Source organism: Panthera uncia, chromosome X, assembly GCF_023721935.1.
Source record: "Panthera uncia isolate 11264 chromosome X, Puncia_PCG_1.0, whole genome shotgun sequence".
NCBI classification, from domain to species: Eukaryota; Metazoa; Chordata; class Mammalia; order Carnivora; family Felidae; genus Panthera; species Panthera uncia.
This window is the reverse complement of record NC_064817.1, coordinates 37,630,142-37,646,861: the sequence shown is the minus strand read 5'-3', so window position 1 is coordinate 37,646,861 and position 16,720 is coordinate 37,630,142. Positions and strand designations below refer to the sequence as shown.

Here is a 16,720-nt window from a genome sequence, read left to right as displayed (position 1 = left end):
CAAAATGAGAACACAGAAATTTATCTCGAATGAAAGAACAAGATAAGGTCATGGCCAGAGATCTAGGTGAAACAGATATAAGTAACAGAACTGGTGGAGAACTTAAATCAATGATCATAAGGATACTAACTGGACATGAGAAAAGAATGGAAGACATCAGTGAGACCCTTACCACAGAAATAAAAGAGTTAGAATCAATCAGAGATGAAGAGTGTAATAAATGAGATTAGAAACAGGACTGATGCAATGAACAGCAGGCTGGAAGAAGCAGAGGAATGAATTAATGACTGAGAAGACTCAGTAATGAAGCTGAACAAAAGAGAGAAAGAATAATTATGCAACATGAGAACAGATGTAGGGAACTCAGTGACTCCATCAAAACAACAAAAGCAGGGGCGCCTGGGTGGCGCAGTCGGTTAAGCGTCCGACTTCAGCCAGGTCACGATCTCGCGGTCTGTGAGTTCGAGCCCCGCGTCAGGCTCTGGGCTGATGGCTCGGAGCCTGGAGCCTGTTTCCGATTCTGTGTCTCCCTCTCTCTCTGCCCCTCCCCCATTCATGCTCTGTCTCTCTCTGTCCCAAAAATAAATAAAAAACGTTGGAAAAAAAAAATTTAAAAAAAAAAAACAAACAACAAAAGCAGACCCACACCAAGAAATATTATAATTAAACTGGCAAATGTAGTGATAAAAAAAAATTTTTTTAAACAAGACAAAATAAGACAGTTACTTATAATGGAAAACCCATGAGGCTATCAAGCAGATTTTTCAGCAGAAATTCTCCAAGCCAGAAGGGACTGGCATGATATATTCAAAATGGTGAGTGGAAAAAATCTGCCACCAAGAATACCCTATCCAGCAAGGCTAACATTCAAAACAGAAGGAGAAATAAAGAGTTTGACAGACAAACAAAAACTAAAGGAGTTTGTGACCACTAAGCCACTTCTCCAACAAATACTTACACAGGACTCTGTGAGTGGAAAAGAAAAACCAAAATTGACAGTATGAAGGTAGGAAACACAAAAGCAGTAAAAAGAAGATTTCTATTAAAAACTCAGTCAAACTAAAAGGATGTAAAATATAACAACATATACCTAAAACGTGGGGAGGACAAGAGTAGAATGAGTTCAAATTTAAACGACCATCAACAATGTAGACAGTTATAGGCAGAAGAGGTCATATATTAACCTAGAGATAACCACAAGTAAAAGAATAATAATAGATATGCAATGAATAAAAAGAAATCCAAGTAAGGCAATAAAGAAAACCAGCACACCATGAAAGAATCAGAGAAAATCTCCAGAAACAAACACAAGTAATAAAATGGCAATAAATACATATCTATCAATAATTACTTTGAATGTAAATGGACTAAATGCTCCAATCAAAAGCCATCAGGTGATAGAATGGATAAAAGAATAAAACCCATCTATATGCTGCCTACAAGAGACTCCTTTTAGACCTAAAGACACATGCAGATGGAAACTGAGGGGGTGGAGAAGCATTTATCGTGCAAATGAATGTCAAAAGAAAGTTGACTTATATCCAACAAACTAGACTTTAAAACACAGTAACAAACGTAAAGAAACCAATCCATAATAATAGGGGACTTTAACATCCCACTTACATCAATGAACAGATCACTTAAACAGAAAATCAACAAGGAAACAATGGATTTGAAGGACACAATGGATCGGATGGATTTAACAGATATGTTCAGAACACTGCATCCTGAAACAAAAGAATACATATTCTATTCAAGTGCACATAGGACATTCTGGAGAACAGATCACATATTAGGCCACAAAACAGGACTCAACAAACTCAAGAAGATCAAAGTCATACCATGCACCTTTTCTGACCACAACACTATGAAACTAGAAGTCAACCACAAGAAAAACTCTGGAAAGACCACAAATACACACAGGTTAAGTAACACGATACTAAACAATGAATGGGTCAACCAGTCAATCAAAGAAATAAAAAATGTATGAAACAAATGAAAATGAAAATGAAAACACAACAGCCCCAAACCTTTGGGATGCAGCAAAAGAAGTTCTAAGAGGGAAGTACATAGCAATACACAAGCCCCTACCTCAAGAAGAAAACGCTCAAATAAACAACCTAGCCTTCTACCTAAAAGAGCTAGAAAAGGAATAAATGAAGCCTAAAGCCAGCAGAAGGAAGAAAATAATAAAAATTAGAGCAGAAATAAATGATATAGAAACTAACAAAACAACAGAGATTATGAAACCAGGGGCTGGTTCTTGGAAAAAAATAGTAAAATTTGTTAACCTCTAGCCAGATTCGTCAAAAAGAGAATACACACACACACACACACACACACACACACACACACTCACAAACGAGGGGTGCCTGTGTGGCTCAGTCAATTAAGCGTCTGACTTCGGCTCAGGTCATGATCTCATGGTTCGTGAGTGCAAGCTCCGCATCGGACTCTCTGCTGTCAGTGCAGAGCCCGCTTCAGATCCTCTGTCTCCCTCTCTCTCCCCCCCCCCCACCTCTCTCTCTCTCTCTCTCTCTCTCTCTCTCTCTCTCTCTCTCCCCCTCTCAAAAATAAACATAAAAAAGTACTTTGAAATTTTTTCCAAAAAATGCAAAAATAAAATCACAAATGAGACAGGAGAAATAACAACCCACACCACAGAAATACAAACAATTATAAGATTATTATTATGAAAATCTATACGCCGACAAATTGGACAACCCGGAAGAAATAAATTCCTAGATATAAATTACCAAAACTGAAATAGGACGAAATAGAAACCATGAATAGACCAATCCAATCCAACAAAGAAATTGAATCAGTAATCAAAAAACTCCCCCAAACAAAGTACAGGAGAAGATGGCTTCACAGGTGAATTCTACAAAACATTTTAAGAAGAGTTCTCCTCAAAGGATTCCAAAAAAGAGAAAAGGAAGGAAAACTTACACATTTATTCTATGAGACCAGCATTAACCAGATACCAAAGCCAGATAAAGACACAAAAAGAGAACTACGGACCAATATCTCTGATGAACACTGATGAAAAATCCTCAGCAAAACACTAGCAAAGCAAATCCAACAATACAGTAAAAAAAAAAAAAAAAAATCATTCACCATGATCAAGTTGCAAGGGTGGTTCAATATTCACAAATCAATGTGATAAATCACATTAACAAGAGAAAGGATAAGAACTACAGGATTATTTCAACAGATGCAGAAAAAGCATTTGATAAAGTACAGCATCCACTTATGATAAAATCTCTCAAAAAAGCAGTGTGAGAGGAAACACACCTCAACATAATAAAGGCCATATATGAAAAACCCCACATTTAACATCACCCTAAATGGGGAAAACCTGAGAGCCTTTCTTCTACTATTGGGAACAAGACAGGGATGTCCACTCTCACCCCTTCTGTTAAACACAATATTGGTCAATATAAAGAAATAAAAAGGCATCCAAATTGGCAAGGAAGAAGTAAAACTTTCACTATTTGCAGATGACATGGTACTATACATAGAAAACCCAAGAGTCCTTCAAAAAACTGCAAAAACTGCTAACTTCAGTAAAGCTGTAGGATACAAAACCAACATACAAAACTCTGTTGCACTGCTATACACAAAAATGAGCAGCAGAAACAGAAATTAAGGAATTAATTTCATTTATAACTGCACCAGAAACAAGATACCTAGGAATAAACCTAACCAAAGAGGTGAAAGACCTGTACTCGAAAACTATAAAATACTGACGAAAGAAACTGATGATGACACAAAGAAGTGGAAAGACAGGCCATTCCCATGGATTAGAAGAACAAATATTTTTATAATGCCTATAATACCCAAAGCAATCTACAGATTTAATGCAATCCTTATCAAAATACCAAGAGCTTTTTTCAGAGAGTTGGAACAAACAATCCTAAAATTTGTAGGGAACCACGAAAGACCAACGAATAGCCAAAGAAACCTTGAAAAAGAAAAACATAGCTGGAGGCATCATAATTCTGGACCTTAAGTTATATTACAAAGCTGCAGTGATCAAAACAGTATGGTACTGGCACAAAAATAGACACATAGATCAACAGAACAGAATAAAAAACCCAGAAATGAACCCACAATTATACGGTCAATTAACGTTTGACAAAGCAGAAAAGAATATCCAATGGGAAAAGATGGTCTCTTTAACAAATGGTATTGGTAAATTGAAAAACATGCAAAAGAATGAACCTGGACCATTCTCTTTCACCATACACAAAGATTAACTCAAATTAAAGACCTAAATGTGAAACCTGAAACTGTAAGAGTCCTTGAAGAAAACACAGGCAGTAATTTCCTTGACATCAGCCATAGCAACTTTCTACTAGATAGGGCTCCTGCCTAGGGAAACAAAAGCAAAAATAAACTATTGGGACTACCTCCAAATAAAAAGCTTCTCCACAGCAAAGGAAACAATCATCAAAACTGAAAGGCAACCTACAGAACGGGAGAAGATATTTGCAAATGACATAGCTGATAAAGGGTTACTATGCAAAATATATAAAAATCTTATACAATAAACACCCCAAACACGAATTATCCAATTGAAAAATGGGCAGAAGACATGAATATACATTTTTCCAAAGAAGGATACCTGAAACTAATATTACACTGTAGGTTGACTAACTGGAATTTAAATGTGAATGTGAAAAGAATAACTGATATAGCTTTCCAAGAACAATTCCTAACATGACATAATATGTGTCTATACTTGGACATATGACATTATACAGAGAAATAAAATGTATTTAGAGATGGTATGACAATACACCAAGCAACCTATGAGAATCTAATTGTTAAATCTAGTAAAAACAGGTGTGTGGGAGATGACATCCCATTAAAATTATCCATACCTAAATAGAACTATTGTATCATCCAGCAATCCCACTTCTGGATAGATTTTCAAAGGAAACAAAACCATTATCTCAAAGAGATATATCTGTATTCCCATGCTCAATGTAGCATCACGGACAACAGCCAAGGCATGGAAACAACCTAAGTGTTGGTGGAAAGATGGGTGAAGAAACTGTGGTAAGTATATAAATATAATGGAATAGTATTTCAGCCTTAAAAAAGAAGTAAATTCTGTCATTTGCAACAACATGGGTGAACGTGGAAGTCATTATGCTAAGTGAAATTAGCCAGACAGAGGAAGACAAATACTTTATGGTATCACTTATATGTAAAATCTGGCAGGGGTGGGGAGTGGTAGGTGAGGTGACAGGTGTGTTAATTTACTCAATGCAATGTGTGTAATTGCAGAAATCCTTTCACAGTGTGTGTGTGTGTGTGTGTGTGTGTGTGCGTGTGTGTGCGCGCGTGCGTATCAAATCATCACACTGTGCAGTTTATCTGACAATTTTATTTGTCGGTTACACCTCAGTAAAGCTTAGAGGCACCTGGGTGGCTCATTCGGTTAAGCGTCTGACTTTGGCTCAGGTCATGATCTTACTGTCCATGACTTTGAGTCCCACATCGGGCTCTGTCCTGTCAACACAGAGCCTGCTTCAGATCCTCTGTACCCCACTCTCTCTGCCCCTCCCCAACTCATGCATGGATGTGCTCTCTCTCTCAAAAATAAAAATTAAAACATTTTTTAAAATGCTAAAAAATAAAGTAACCCTAACCTATATTTATGATTAAATTTAACTAAAACATTTCTGGGCTCAGCCCAAATAGCTCCTGCTCAGAGAGGCCTTCCTTAACCACTCTTGTAAAAAAAGTATTCCCTCACTTTTCTGTCTTAATCACAGTCTTATTGTTTAATCCTGTAAAGGTAACGTGGGTATAGGGCCCTCGGGGTTTGTAAAGTGATACTAAATAATGTCTACATTTATTAGCAGGGAGACTTTTTATATAAAGAAACTTTAATTCAATTATTTTGAGTACCTAGCAGTGGCCATTAACCATATAGGACTACTTAAATTTACATTTCAAAATTCCATATTTATAAATATTCCTACAATTAGCTGAACTATAAAAAAGTTGTTTTCTATAGGGAGTATAGAAAGTATAAGCATTTTTCATATGCTTACAGTGTCATCTTTTGTCACCTAATAATTACACAGTCTCCTTGCCATGAATTTTGTTCTTCTGGTTTTGTTTTATTTAATCTTAATGGGAACTACAATGTATCAAATGAAAGAACCGATGGAGGGAGGGCCCTGTCCCCATATTACCTTCACAAGATTAAAAAAATTAACACTAACAGACAACTTCTCATGAGAAACAATGAAAGCCAGAAGACAATGGAATGTAAATTTCAAAGTGGTCAAATAAGATAATTCCACCACCAGCAAAAACTCTCATTAAAAATAAAAGTGAGGAAACTTCGGCTTTGGCTAAAGCTCACTAAGTGCCAAAGTTCACTAAGAACTAGAAAAGTTCAGGGAAAAAAAAAAAATCAGAACTTCTCATTTTGAAGGCAGCAGAGAGCTCCTGAGGTAATGAGAACAGAAGGGGCTACGACTCCAAAGAGAGAACAACTTTGGAGAGGAAGCTGATTTCTGTAGCTGCTTTCCCCCTGGGGCCCTTGCTGATTTGGCAAAAATCAGCAGTTGGCAGAAGCTGGGATTAGCATTGGCAGGTAAAGGCTGATCCACAAGCTGATGTAATTCTCACAAGCATCTTCTCAAGGTTGATAAAATCCCTAGATTAGTAGGGTGCATAAATTCTTCTTCCTAGGGCACACACACCCATGTGTTTTGGGGGAATCAGGGGCACAGCCGATCGAAGTGTCCAGGAATCTGATGTTAATTTTTTCAAGCCCTCCATGGTGGCATTGAAACTAAAGAGACCTTACAAAACAGATGCACAAATATGACAGTATTTTTTTCCCCTAAAGAATGGTTATAAAATTTATGTTTTGGGTAAACTCTGATTACTCAATATTTTACTTTCATATCAAATTATAACTGATTTTCCATGCTACTGCCTAGAGTAAATGTCTATGTGTTATGCCTTTTATCAGACAACTAAGCAAAGTCTGCCATACACAAAAACAAAATGTTCTAATTAAACGAAAAAAGGTTTGTAAGTATAGTAACCATAAAAGTATTTATTGGTAATTAGATCAAGAGATGACTCTAATATGGCTTTTAAATGGTGACACGTGGAAGGAATATTTCATTCTTAAGAAAAAGTAAAACTAAATAGCAATGCATTATAACAACCACCTATAAACATTTTGCAAAGAAAACTAGGCATTCTACATTAAGAATAAGAGAAAACATGGGGCGCCTGCATGGCTCAGTCGGTTAAGGTCGAGACCTTGTGGTCTGTGGGTTCTCGAGCCCCACATCACACTCTGTGCTGATAGCTCAGAGCCGGGAGCCTGCTTCAGATTCTGTGTCTCCCTCTCCCTCTGCCCCTCCTCCCCGCTCATGCTCTATGTCTCAAAAACAAACATTAAGAAAATAATAAAAAAAGAGAATAAGAGAAAACTTAAACACAGTCATTTAAAGCTACAGATAGTCCAAAGTTTAGAGGCAAAACATATTAAATGAAACTTCTTCATACACAGCAAGTACTGATTCACTAAGTAAAATCTTGATCACATTTAATGAATATAAAATATATGAAGGAGACAGTGTCCAGAATCCCATTAAAATACATGTATGTCTGATTTCACTTATGGGTGATCACATTTGCTTAAGTAAGGTAAGTTAAAACACTTACCTGGGTTTCATATAAGTGGGCAATGTGAAATTGAACTGCAAAGATGATGGAAAATAAAAATCAATACCATTAGAGTAGTGTTTAGGGTAAATTAAAGAAGAATATAAAATGTCAAACATAAGCACAGTCTACACTATAGAGATTTAAGTAACAGAACATAACTTTTATTTTTAATAAGACAGAATACACAAGCAAACACACTCAAGAACATGACACAAGAAGCTATTTGTGCCACATGTATTCATTGTTGGTCATTATCAAAATTTGTCAGTTTAATTATTAAAATCAACATTAAAATCTATAGCAAGTGAGTATATTCCTTACAACATTCAAAACTGTAAGATTAAGCAAACAGAGAAAACTCTTATAAATCTATGCATATCAAAACACGGTTATTTTAAAAACAGAGGTCCATGTCAATAAAATAAAGTCAGTATTTTGGTTAAAAAAAAAAGTACTAGAACCAAAGAAAGCCTCTAATTCTTTATACCGTATTTCATAACAACATTTATAAAGAAGTCATAAGCCAGGATGACTCTAGTAACAACACACAGAGGAAATGAGTTGTTGCATTTCTCTATTGGTTGTTCAGAATTATTCAAAAAAAAAAAAAAGACAAACCACTTAGAAGGCAAGAATAGTAAAGAGTCACAAGATTAACAAGTATGTCTTGAAAATCAAATAAATATACTTCAGCTTCTGTTTGCAGGTCTTCCTGATATACTGCATCACCAAAGTATGAATGATGCAACAAAAGCAACAATGAACCAGGAAATCAAAACTGGATTCTAGCTACTTTAATGCTATAATTTCCATTCTTCAATGACAAACCTCTTTTTTAAATGTTCCATCTACCTGGATTTCACAGCTGGATTTCAAAGAGTCTGGGAGCCTATCAAATGTATATGCAAAATGTTTATGTGCATCTTTGAAAACAAGGTCCACACAGCTATCATCAAGTACTCACTGAGGGATGCACCATGAAGTAACTCTCTCACTGATTCTCCTAACAGTAAGATTCACCTGGGAGGTTTGTTAAAAATAGAGATTCCTGAGATTATGATTCAGTGAGCCTGGGGCAAGGCCTAGAAGGCTGCCTTTTTAATGGGTTCTGCAAGATATTCTGATACCTGTTCCCTCGACCAGCACCTGGGAAGAACTAAACTAAGTAACCCTAAAGAGCAAAACAAATAAATGAAATAAATACATAATGAACTTTAAAACCAAACATTTTTGGATCGAAAGTAAATACTACATCTCTCTCCATAAACAATTGTTAAATATCACACATTAATCAGAGATGAGGCAAAACAAGTATCTTTAGAAAATGAAAATCAGTTTTCTGTGAAAAACACATAAAAATAATAACAAAATTTCTACATATAGAGATATCCCCTTTATCCATATCTGTTGAGGGCTTTTCTTATTCTGCACTCCCCCTTTCCAATACAGCTCTCCTTGAGATTCAAGTCCAAATCTCACCTCAGTGCATCACTGGAGGGAGACTGGGTTACAGGCTAAGAGAACGAGAAAGGGATGGAAAAACTATACTCATTTCCTATCTTCTTACACCTCTAATAAAGGTGATAAGGGAGAAAAGAACTAGCTAGCTAGCATCCCACTACCGCCTTTAACTTCCTCCAAGCTCAGTCCCTAGGCCCTCCATCTAGGGCCCCCCTAAGCAATGAATTACGAAATCCAGTGTCATCTTTTGTAGTATGAAAGTCACCACATATTTAAGTTGTTAAAAATCGTCTTCAACTGAAATATAACCATACAACCAAAAAAGCTCCACTTGGCAAGTCTCAATTAGAAGTGGAAATTTTTAACAAAGATTGCCGTAAAAGGTTCTGAAATTAAACTTTATTCAGAAGTTATATATTATTTTTAGAATTAAGAGAATTAATTAAATCTAGAGGAAACAATTTTATCCCAAGGGACCAACATATAATGAAAAGTCTCACGTCACCATGATTCTGCTTTTTAAAACACCAACTGTAATTAACCCCTCTTAAAAAGCTCTAGATGCAATAAGTGTATCTACTTACTTTTTAATTGCATAAATGAACTGTGCCATAAAATACAAATATCTCATATAGACATTTTTTTAAAAGCTTACTTCACTTTCTATAATTTTCTGATCGTCTGAAGTATCACAAAGTAACATGGAAGATTTCAGAGAGTAGTCAAGGTCTGTGGCATACACAAACAGGTGATGACGTTAAAAATTCAAAGAGAAATATGCTTTGCAAAGATAATAAGAGCCTGATATTTAAATAGTAATAATGTCTGGCTCAAAGTAGGTAATCTACATTTGTTAGTGCTCTGTGAGACATCAGCCATTACCATGGCTATCATGTAATCACACAGACTGCCTAAAATAAACTACCCAAATCAACTGAACTATAATGGCCTAATGTCTCTAAATAAAGCCTGTTCCCTTCCATCACAGTAACCAGCCTTATAGCACAGAAAGTCCTGAGTCCAGGCAAACCAGGATGTGGGTTACCCTCCCTCCCATTTCCCTTCTCAACAACATACAGAGACAGAGACACAGTAAACTTGAAAATGTATTCATGATGGTTCGAATATCCTCTTCACGTTCAACAGGAAAAGTTTTCTGCCCAATGGTACTCATTCTACAGATGTAGGTGTCTTCCTCTCAAGCAAGAGCAAGGACCTACAACTGAGATTTAACTTCAACAGAGCAGAATAAAATGAGGATTTACCAAAATAATTAGTCTAAAGTTTATGAAACATCCCTCAAAAGTTATCATTCAAACAGACATACAGTTATGAGAGTTAGCTTTAAGGTACAAGATATAACCAATTAAATGAAAACGAGCTGTTCCCTTACTCCCATATAATTAAGGAAAAAGTATAAATTAACATTTAATAAATGTATCGGAGTTAAACTTTTTTCTAATCTAACCTCGTTTTAGAAACTACAATATTGCTGCCACCATTTATTCAGCAAACACACTGATCGGTAGCAAATCCTGAGTTTCATTTAAAGAAAACAGAAATCTTTTATGTTTTCTCAGGAAACTGCCTCCAGTAGAAGCGTGATATAATTGGTCTGGCTTAGACGATGATTTAATCCACACCGTGTCGTAATTCGTGTACTAACAAGTTACATTCTAATTTCTACAGTCTATTCATGTACGCAATCATTTTCTTAGGCATTTTTAACACTGACACTACTTTTCACCTGATGTCATTCTATGGAGTTAAAACACGAAATCACTTAGAGCAAAATACCGACTTTCTAAAACCTAGAATCCTTTAACCTGAAATTTTCATTAAGAATGATTCAATTTTTCATACACTCTAATTAAAATTTTAGTATTTCAAGAAAGTTTTAAAGAAATCGAGCTTGAACCCAATGAATATCCTTTAAACTTTTATTGGCTATACTGTAGAGAACACTAAATATGACAACACATGCATATTGATAAACACATCATAATCAACCCAATCTGCTTTTGGAAAGAGACGTACACAGAAGCAGAAAATAACTGAAGAAAACCACTGTTATCGGAACAGGTTTCTCACACACATTCTTTCTGAATTAATTGAAAAATGTCACTTCAAACTTTATATATGATGCGTAAAGCTGTAATAAAAAAAAATCAAAAGAGTATTCATAATTACCAATAATTTTAATACCACACAGCAGGAATCGGTGAGCTACCACATAAGAATCTCTGTATACTTATTTTTCCTAAAACACTGGCAAACCCTGTTTTTAATCCCCCCAAGTCATCTATGATATAATTAATGCATAATCAATCTTGTTCATTAGGGCAGACAATTTTAATTCAACTACCCAGTTCACTGGCATATCTATTTTAGACACAGGCTGTTCACAATAACTGGTCTCACATGTTCCATCTGTACAAGTAGCCATGGCAACCAATACAGTTAGATTCAATAATTCTAGAAGAAAAATTGCAAAGGAGTTTATCACTATCATCATCATCATCATCATCATCATTATCACCATCATTACTACTATTATTTGCCATGAGGTGATCTGAATACATGTAGAAAACTATTACTTAAAAATACTTACTTTCAGCATTGGACAAAGTGCAGGGATTGCAGTCAACCAAAGCTAACTGAAAATGCTGCAAGAAGAGAATGAGAAAATCAGTGCACTAAATTCAGTCATATACATGTGCCTTAATTTCCAGGTACATAAAGTCTAACATAATCATGAAACCATGCTATGCTAATAAAACACACTAGACAAACAGCTAGAATTACTTTGTACATTTATTGCTGATAACCTGCTGCTGGGTTACTTTCTTGAGACAGGTGAGAATGGAGAATTAACTTTAATCAAGTTATTGTATGTATAATTTTGCTTATATGAAAAAAGCTTCAGAAAAAGCCTTCACGTAAATAGTAAGTATCAGGTCTAGAGCAGTTTAAATAGTTTAAGACCATTATTTTAAAAACTGTAAGTTAGGGGTGCCTGGGTGGCTCAGTCAGTTAAGCGCCCGACTTCAGCTTAGGTCATGATCTCATGGTTTGTGAGTTCAGCCCCACACCGGGCTCTACTGTCAGGGCAGAGCCTGCTTCGGATCCTCTGACCCCCCTCTCTCTCTTTACCTCCCCACTCACACTCTCTCTCAAAATTAAATAAACATTAAGAAAAAAAACTATCTGAAATACTACCAAGAATGCATCAAATAGCCTGTGTTCAAGCTCCTCTATGAAATATAGTTTTCTTTTTAGAATGCATATGCTATTATATATGTAGGCAACATTAAACCACGAATAGTTTACAGTACCCATTTATAACAAGATCATATAAACCTGCCCAAAAAATACATGCTAAATTCAGTGGATAACATGAATGTTTAAGAACACAAACCATGATCAAGGACACTGGGTGACATGTGACATCTACTTTATCAACATTAAATCTGGTGTATAAACTAAGAAAGAAAAACGAGTACCAGAGTTGGTATAAAATCTTTAAGATTAAAAAAAAGTAAATCTCTTTGAACTCTGAATAAAAATATTTCCATATATGTATATTCAAATTTTCTGATTCTCTACAAGTTTTAACATTAAAAGTAATCAACAGCCAAAGCACAAACCCATTAAAAAAATATTTTGACCACAATAAGCTCATTCTTCTCCACAACCCAAATATCTAAACAGTTGTATTTCTTACAACTATTGGACAAACTGAAAATTGATACACATTAATGACAACTTCTGGATGTAAACTCCAAAAGACTTTATCGAAAGAAATAATCATTAGCAAGCTTTCAGTACTATATCTCAACACAGAATGAACAAAACTGCACTCGGCCAACTAGAACCCTCCATTACCAAAAACAAACTCATGTCAGCTACCCAGTATTACAGTGAAAGAAAGATGAGAAGGCATCATTTGGTATGAACACAGCAGCTATCATATTCCTTCACAAATGTCTGTTATTGTGCAAGCATAATTAGGCTAGCCTACATCTGCAGTACTCTTTAAAATTTAACGGTTGTAATATTCTGACTGGACAAACTACTAACAAAACGACTATAACCCTTAATTATTAAATATTTAATCCATTCAACAAATATTTATCAAGTGTCTATAATGTCCTTAGGCCAATGCAGGCACTAGGAATACAATGATCAATGAAACAAATGAAAAGTTATGTGTCATGGTTGACTAAGTGGAAAAAAAAAAAAAAAGATCCAACATCTGAGCACTTCAAGAACTGCTTTTATTAAAAAACAAAACAAAACAAAAACAAGGAACTGCTTTTATTTTCCCTTGGCCTACTAAGCAGATTGTATATACACTCAAACATCCCTTTAGCGTGCTACCATAGCAATAGATCCCAGACTATTTTAAACAGTACTCGTGGGGCGCCTGGGTGGCTCAGTCGGTTACGCGGCCGACTTCGGCTCAGGTCACGATCTCGCGGTCTGTGAGTTCGAGCCCCGCGTCAGGCTCTGTGCTGACAGCTCAGAGCCTGGAGCCTGTTTCAGATTCTGTGTCTCCCTCTCTCTCTGCCCCTCCCCTGTTCATGCTCTGTCTCTCTCTGTCTCAAAAATAAATAAACGTTAAAAAAAAAAAATTAAAAAAAAAAAAAAAAAGAAAACAGTACTCGTACAACTGAATCTAATACAACACTGTATGTCAACTATACTTCTATAAAGGAAATAAAAAGTGAGCACTATGAAAGCAAAGCATGCTTTATAATCAGTTGTCTTCCTCTAGGCAAAAAGAGGAGCCCAGTAGCCACACATTCAGACTCTCCGACATTCCTAAGTCTAGTCGATCCTGTTGGCATATGCTTATATTAAGATAAGAGCAAGCAAGCAGACCTTCCCTAACTGAGCCATCAAAGGATACAAACTGACCTGTAAAAAAACACACTTCGTGATGGCAGTATTTTTAGTTTTACTATTACAATGACATCCCACAAAGAGCAGAGATGCATAATTCAAAATGCCTAGACTACATTTCATCTATCAATATGCAAGGTCCTGCAATGAAACCTGGCAGAAGCAGTTCTGGACCATGTTTACATAATTATCAATCACTCTTAAAAGCACCAATGAAGTCACTGATGTATCATTTCAAACCCACAACACAGTGAAATATTAAACATTTTCAAATAGCAACAGTATTAGAAAAATTACTTGGCAAAAGAGTACATATTCAAAAACATGCATGTGAGAATGAAAGAACTTAACAGAGTAACTACGGAAGTATAAGCAACTAAGAAAACTAAAACCATAAAACTACCCCATACAAAGAAAAACAATGATACGCTTTGCAGTAAACTACAGGCAGATGAGGGACTGGGGTGGGAATGACATGACCTCAGTTTCATTTCTAGTATCTAAACCAGATGCAAAAGAGATGTACCTATTAACATATAAACCAGCAGAAATGACTATCAATTATAATAATCAGCCCCAGGATCTGAATATACCAAGGTAAAATATCCAGCAGCCATCCCTGCCACCAACAGAAGCAGCCAGGAAACATTTGCACCCCACCCGGAAATACTGCAGTACTGAAACTGACTATTGCTGTGTGAAATAGTTATTATGCGGTAGAGGCTTCTGCAGTTCAAAGACTACATACAAACCTCAAGGCAGAAAGCATTCTACTGAAAATTAATTTCCAAGCAAGATTTACCTAACATGTTTTTTTAATGTTATGGTGATTTTCTTTTTATACAGCGCTTCTGGTCCACTTGAACAAAAAGGTTCTATTCATAATAATTTCTGTTGACGCTTTTATCACCAAAGTTACCTTTTGTTTTAAAAGCTTTTGACTTGTTCAATATTTCAAAATAACTTCACCGCATTTTGCTTTATATAGACTAAGGAACTTGATTTCTATCTGGAGGAAGAGAATCTATATTCATGTAATTAACATGGAAAACTCAAGTTTCAAGACTTTATTTCTCTTTAAATTGTTTTCCTTCTAGCTGTAGAGTCTGTCCTATCTCATAAATCTTTCCAATTACAGAACCCTTCAACTATAGTCCCAATCCTGAAGACAAGCAGTGATATAACTTGTTTTTGTAATTAAGAAATTATTTATGTATGTATAAGTTATTAAAATTTGGAGCAATGTTTGGATTCCAGATCCAATCTCGGATGTTCTGACTCAGTGGGTTGGGGCTGACAGCCTGTAGACCAGAAAAAAAGCTTCTGTAAGTTTTTCCAATGCACAATTGGGGTTAAATGCCACTATTTTCAAGTTTTTAAATTGTGTACTTGCCCCCGAAAACTTTACTTCAGACCAAGGAGGCAAGGTAGTTGATACTGTTGACTATATTCAATTAGCACAGGCATGGCCTTTTCGGAATAAAATGATGGCAACGCCAGGCACTCTGCTATGGCTACACATCTACAAAACTGAATACGTGGCTCACTGACATTCATGTTCTCACAGAAGTTTAAAAGACACGGGCGCCTGGGTGGTTCAATCGGTTAAGCGTCCGACTCTTGGTTTTGGCTCAAGTCAAGATCTCACAGTTCAGGGGATGGAGCCCTGTGTCGGGCTCCGAGCTGACAGCGTGGAGCCTGCTTGGGATTCTCTGTGTCTCTCTGCCCCCTGTCCCCCGCACACACCCTCTAAAAACATAAACACACTTAAAAAAGAAAACAGAAGAAGTTTAAAAGACAATTCCATAATGGAATCCAAAAGATGTAGATGAGGGAAAAAAGAAGAGAGGTACTTCAAGCTGAGGAAACCACTTATTTTTACACAGCCCTTATGAAAGAGGGTTTTGCGGACGATTTTAAATGAGAAAGGGGAAGGTACGTCACGTACCCTTGCAAGTCACTTTTTTCATTGTTACAGACTGCCACAATTCTAAAAGAACAAATTAAAGCCAACAAATTCATTCCTAAACCTAACAGTCTATGATAAGTGGATGAGACTAGGAAAAGGTCCTGAGACACGATGGCACTTTAGGGATTTGGTCTCTGAGAAGCAGATGCAGAACTGAAACTGGCAAGTTTTGGCAGGGCTTAGGAGTCAAGTCCCTCTGCTGGCTAAGCTGATCTGACTGAGGTTCTTTCACAGCCCTCAAACTCAAGTTCTTCTGATTCTCTGTAATACAAGATTATTCTTAACTGTTTTGAGGAGAAACTCTACTGCACACCAGTAACTAACAGCTAACACATCCTGGCAATCTTTACTCAAAAAGGAAGTTTCCCATCTGGTCTCCTCCCAAAGTATCCTTAACAAAAAAGTCAGACAAAAGACACTGTAATACTGAAGATGTTCCAAGTCTTATTACTTCTTTTCACAGCCCTGTTTTATGGCTCTAGACTTCTATCTGTCTATACCAATACTTGATGTCCCTCAGGTACCTCCAACTCGATAAACTCCCAAAGGACTCATCTCCATTCAAAGCCTTTCCACCTCCCAATCCCAAAGCCTGCTGCTTACTTTACCGCCTACAAAAAAGTGAATCAAGCCAATAAATGAGAAATCTATTCCAACACTGAATCAGTTAAT

General features: G+C 36.2%; 1 protein-coding gene across 10 annotated transcripts in view; it reads right to left on the bottom strand.

Moving 5' to 3' along the window:
• Positions 1-16,720, bottom strand: part of KDM6A (lysine demethylase 6A) — a 206,335-nt gene that overhangs the window by 71,979 nt on the left and 117,636 nt on the right. For all 10 annotated transcript variants that reach the window (XM_049644576.1, XM_049644569.1, XM_049644570.1 and 7 more), the window contains 2 exons: positions 11,786-11,840; positions 7,711-7,745 (listed from right to left, as the gene is read on the bottom strand). In XM_049644576.1, the coding sequence (XP_049500533.1) occupies positions 7,711-7,745; positions 11,786-11,840 (90 nt within the window). The remainder of the gene's footprint in view (positions 1-7,710; positions 7,746-11,785; positions 11,841-16,720) is intronic.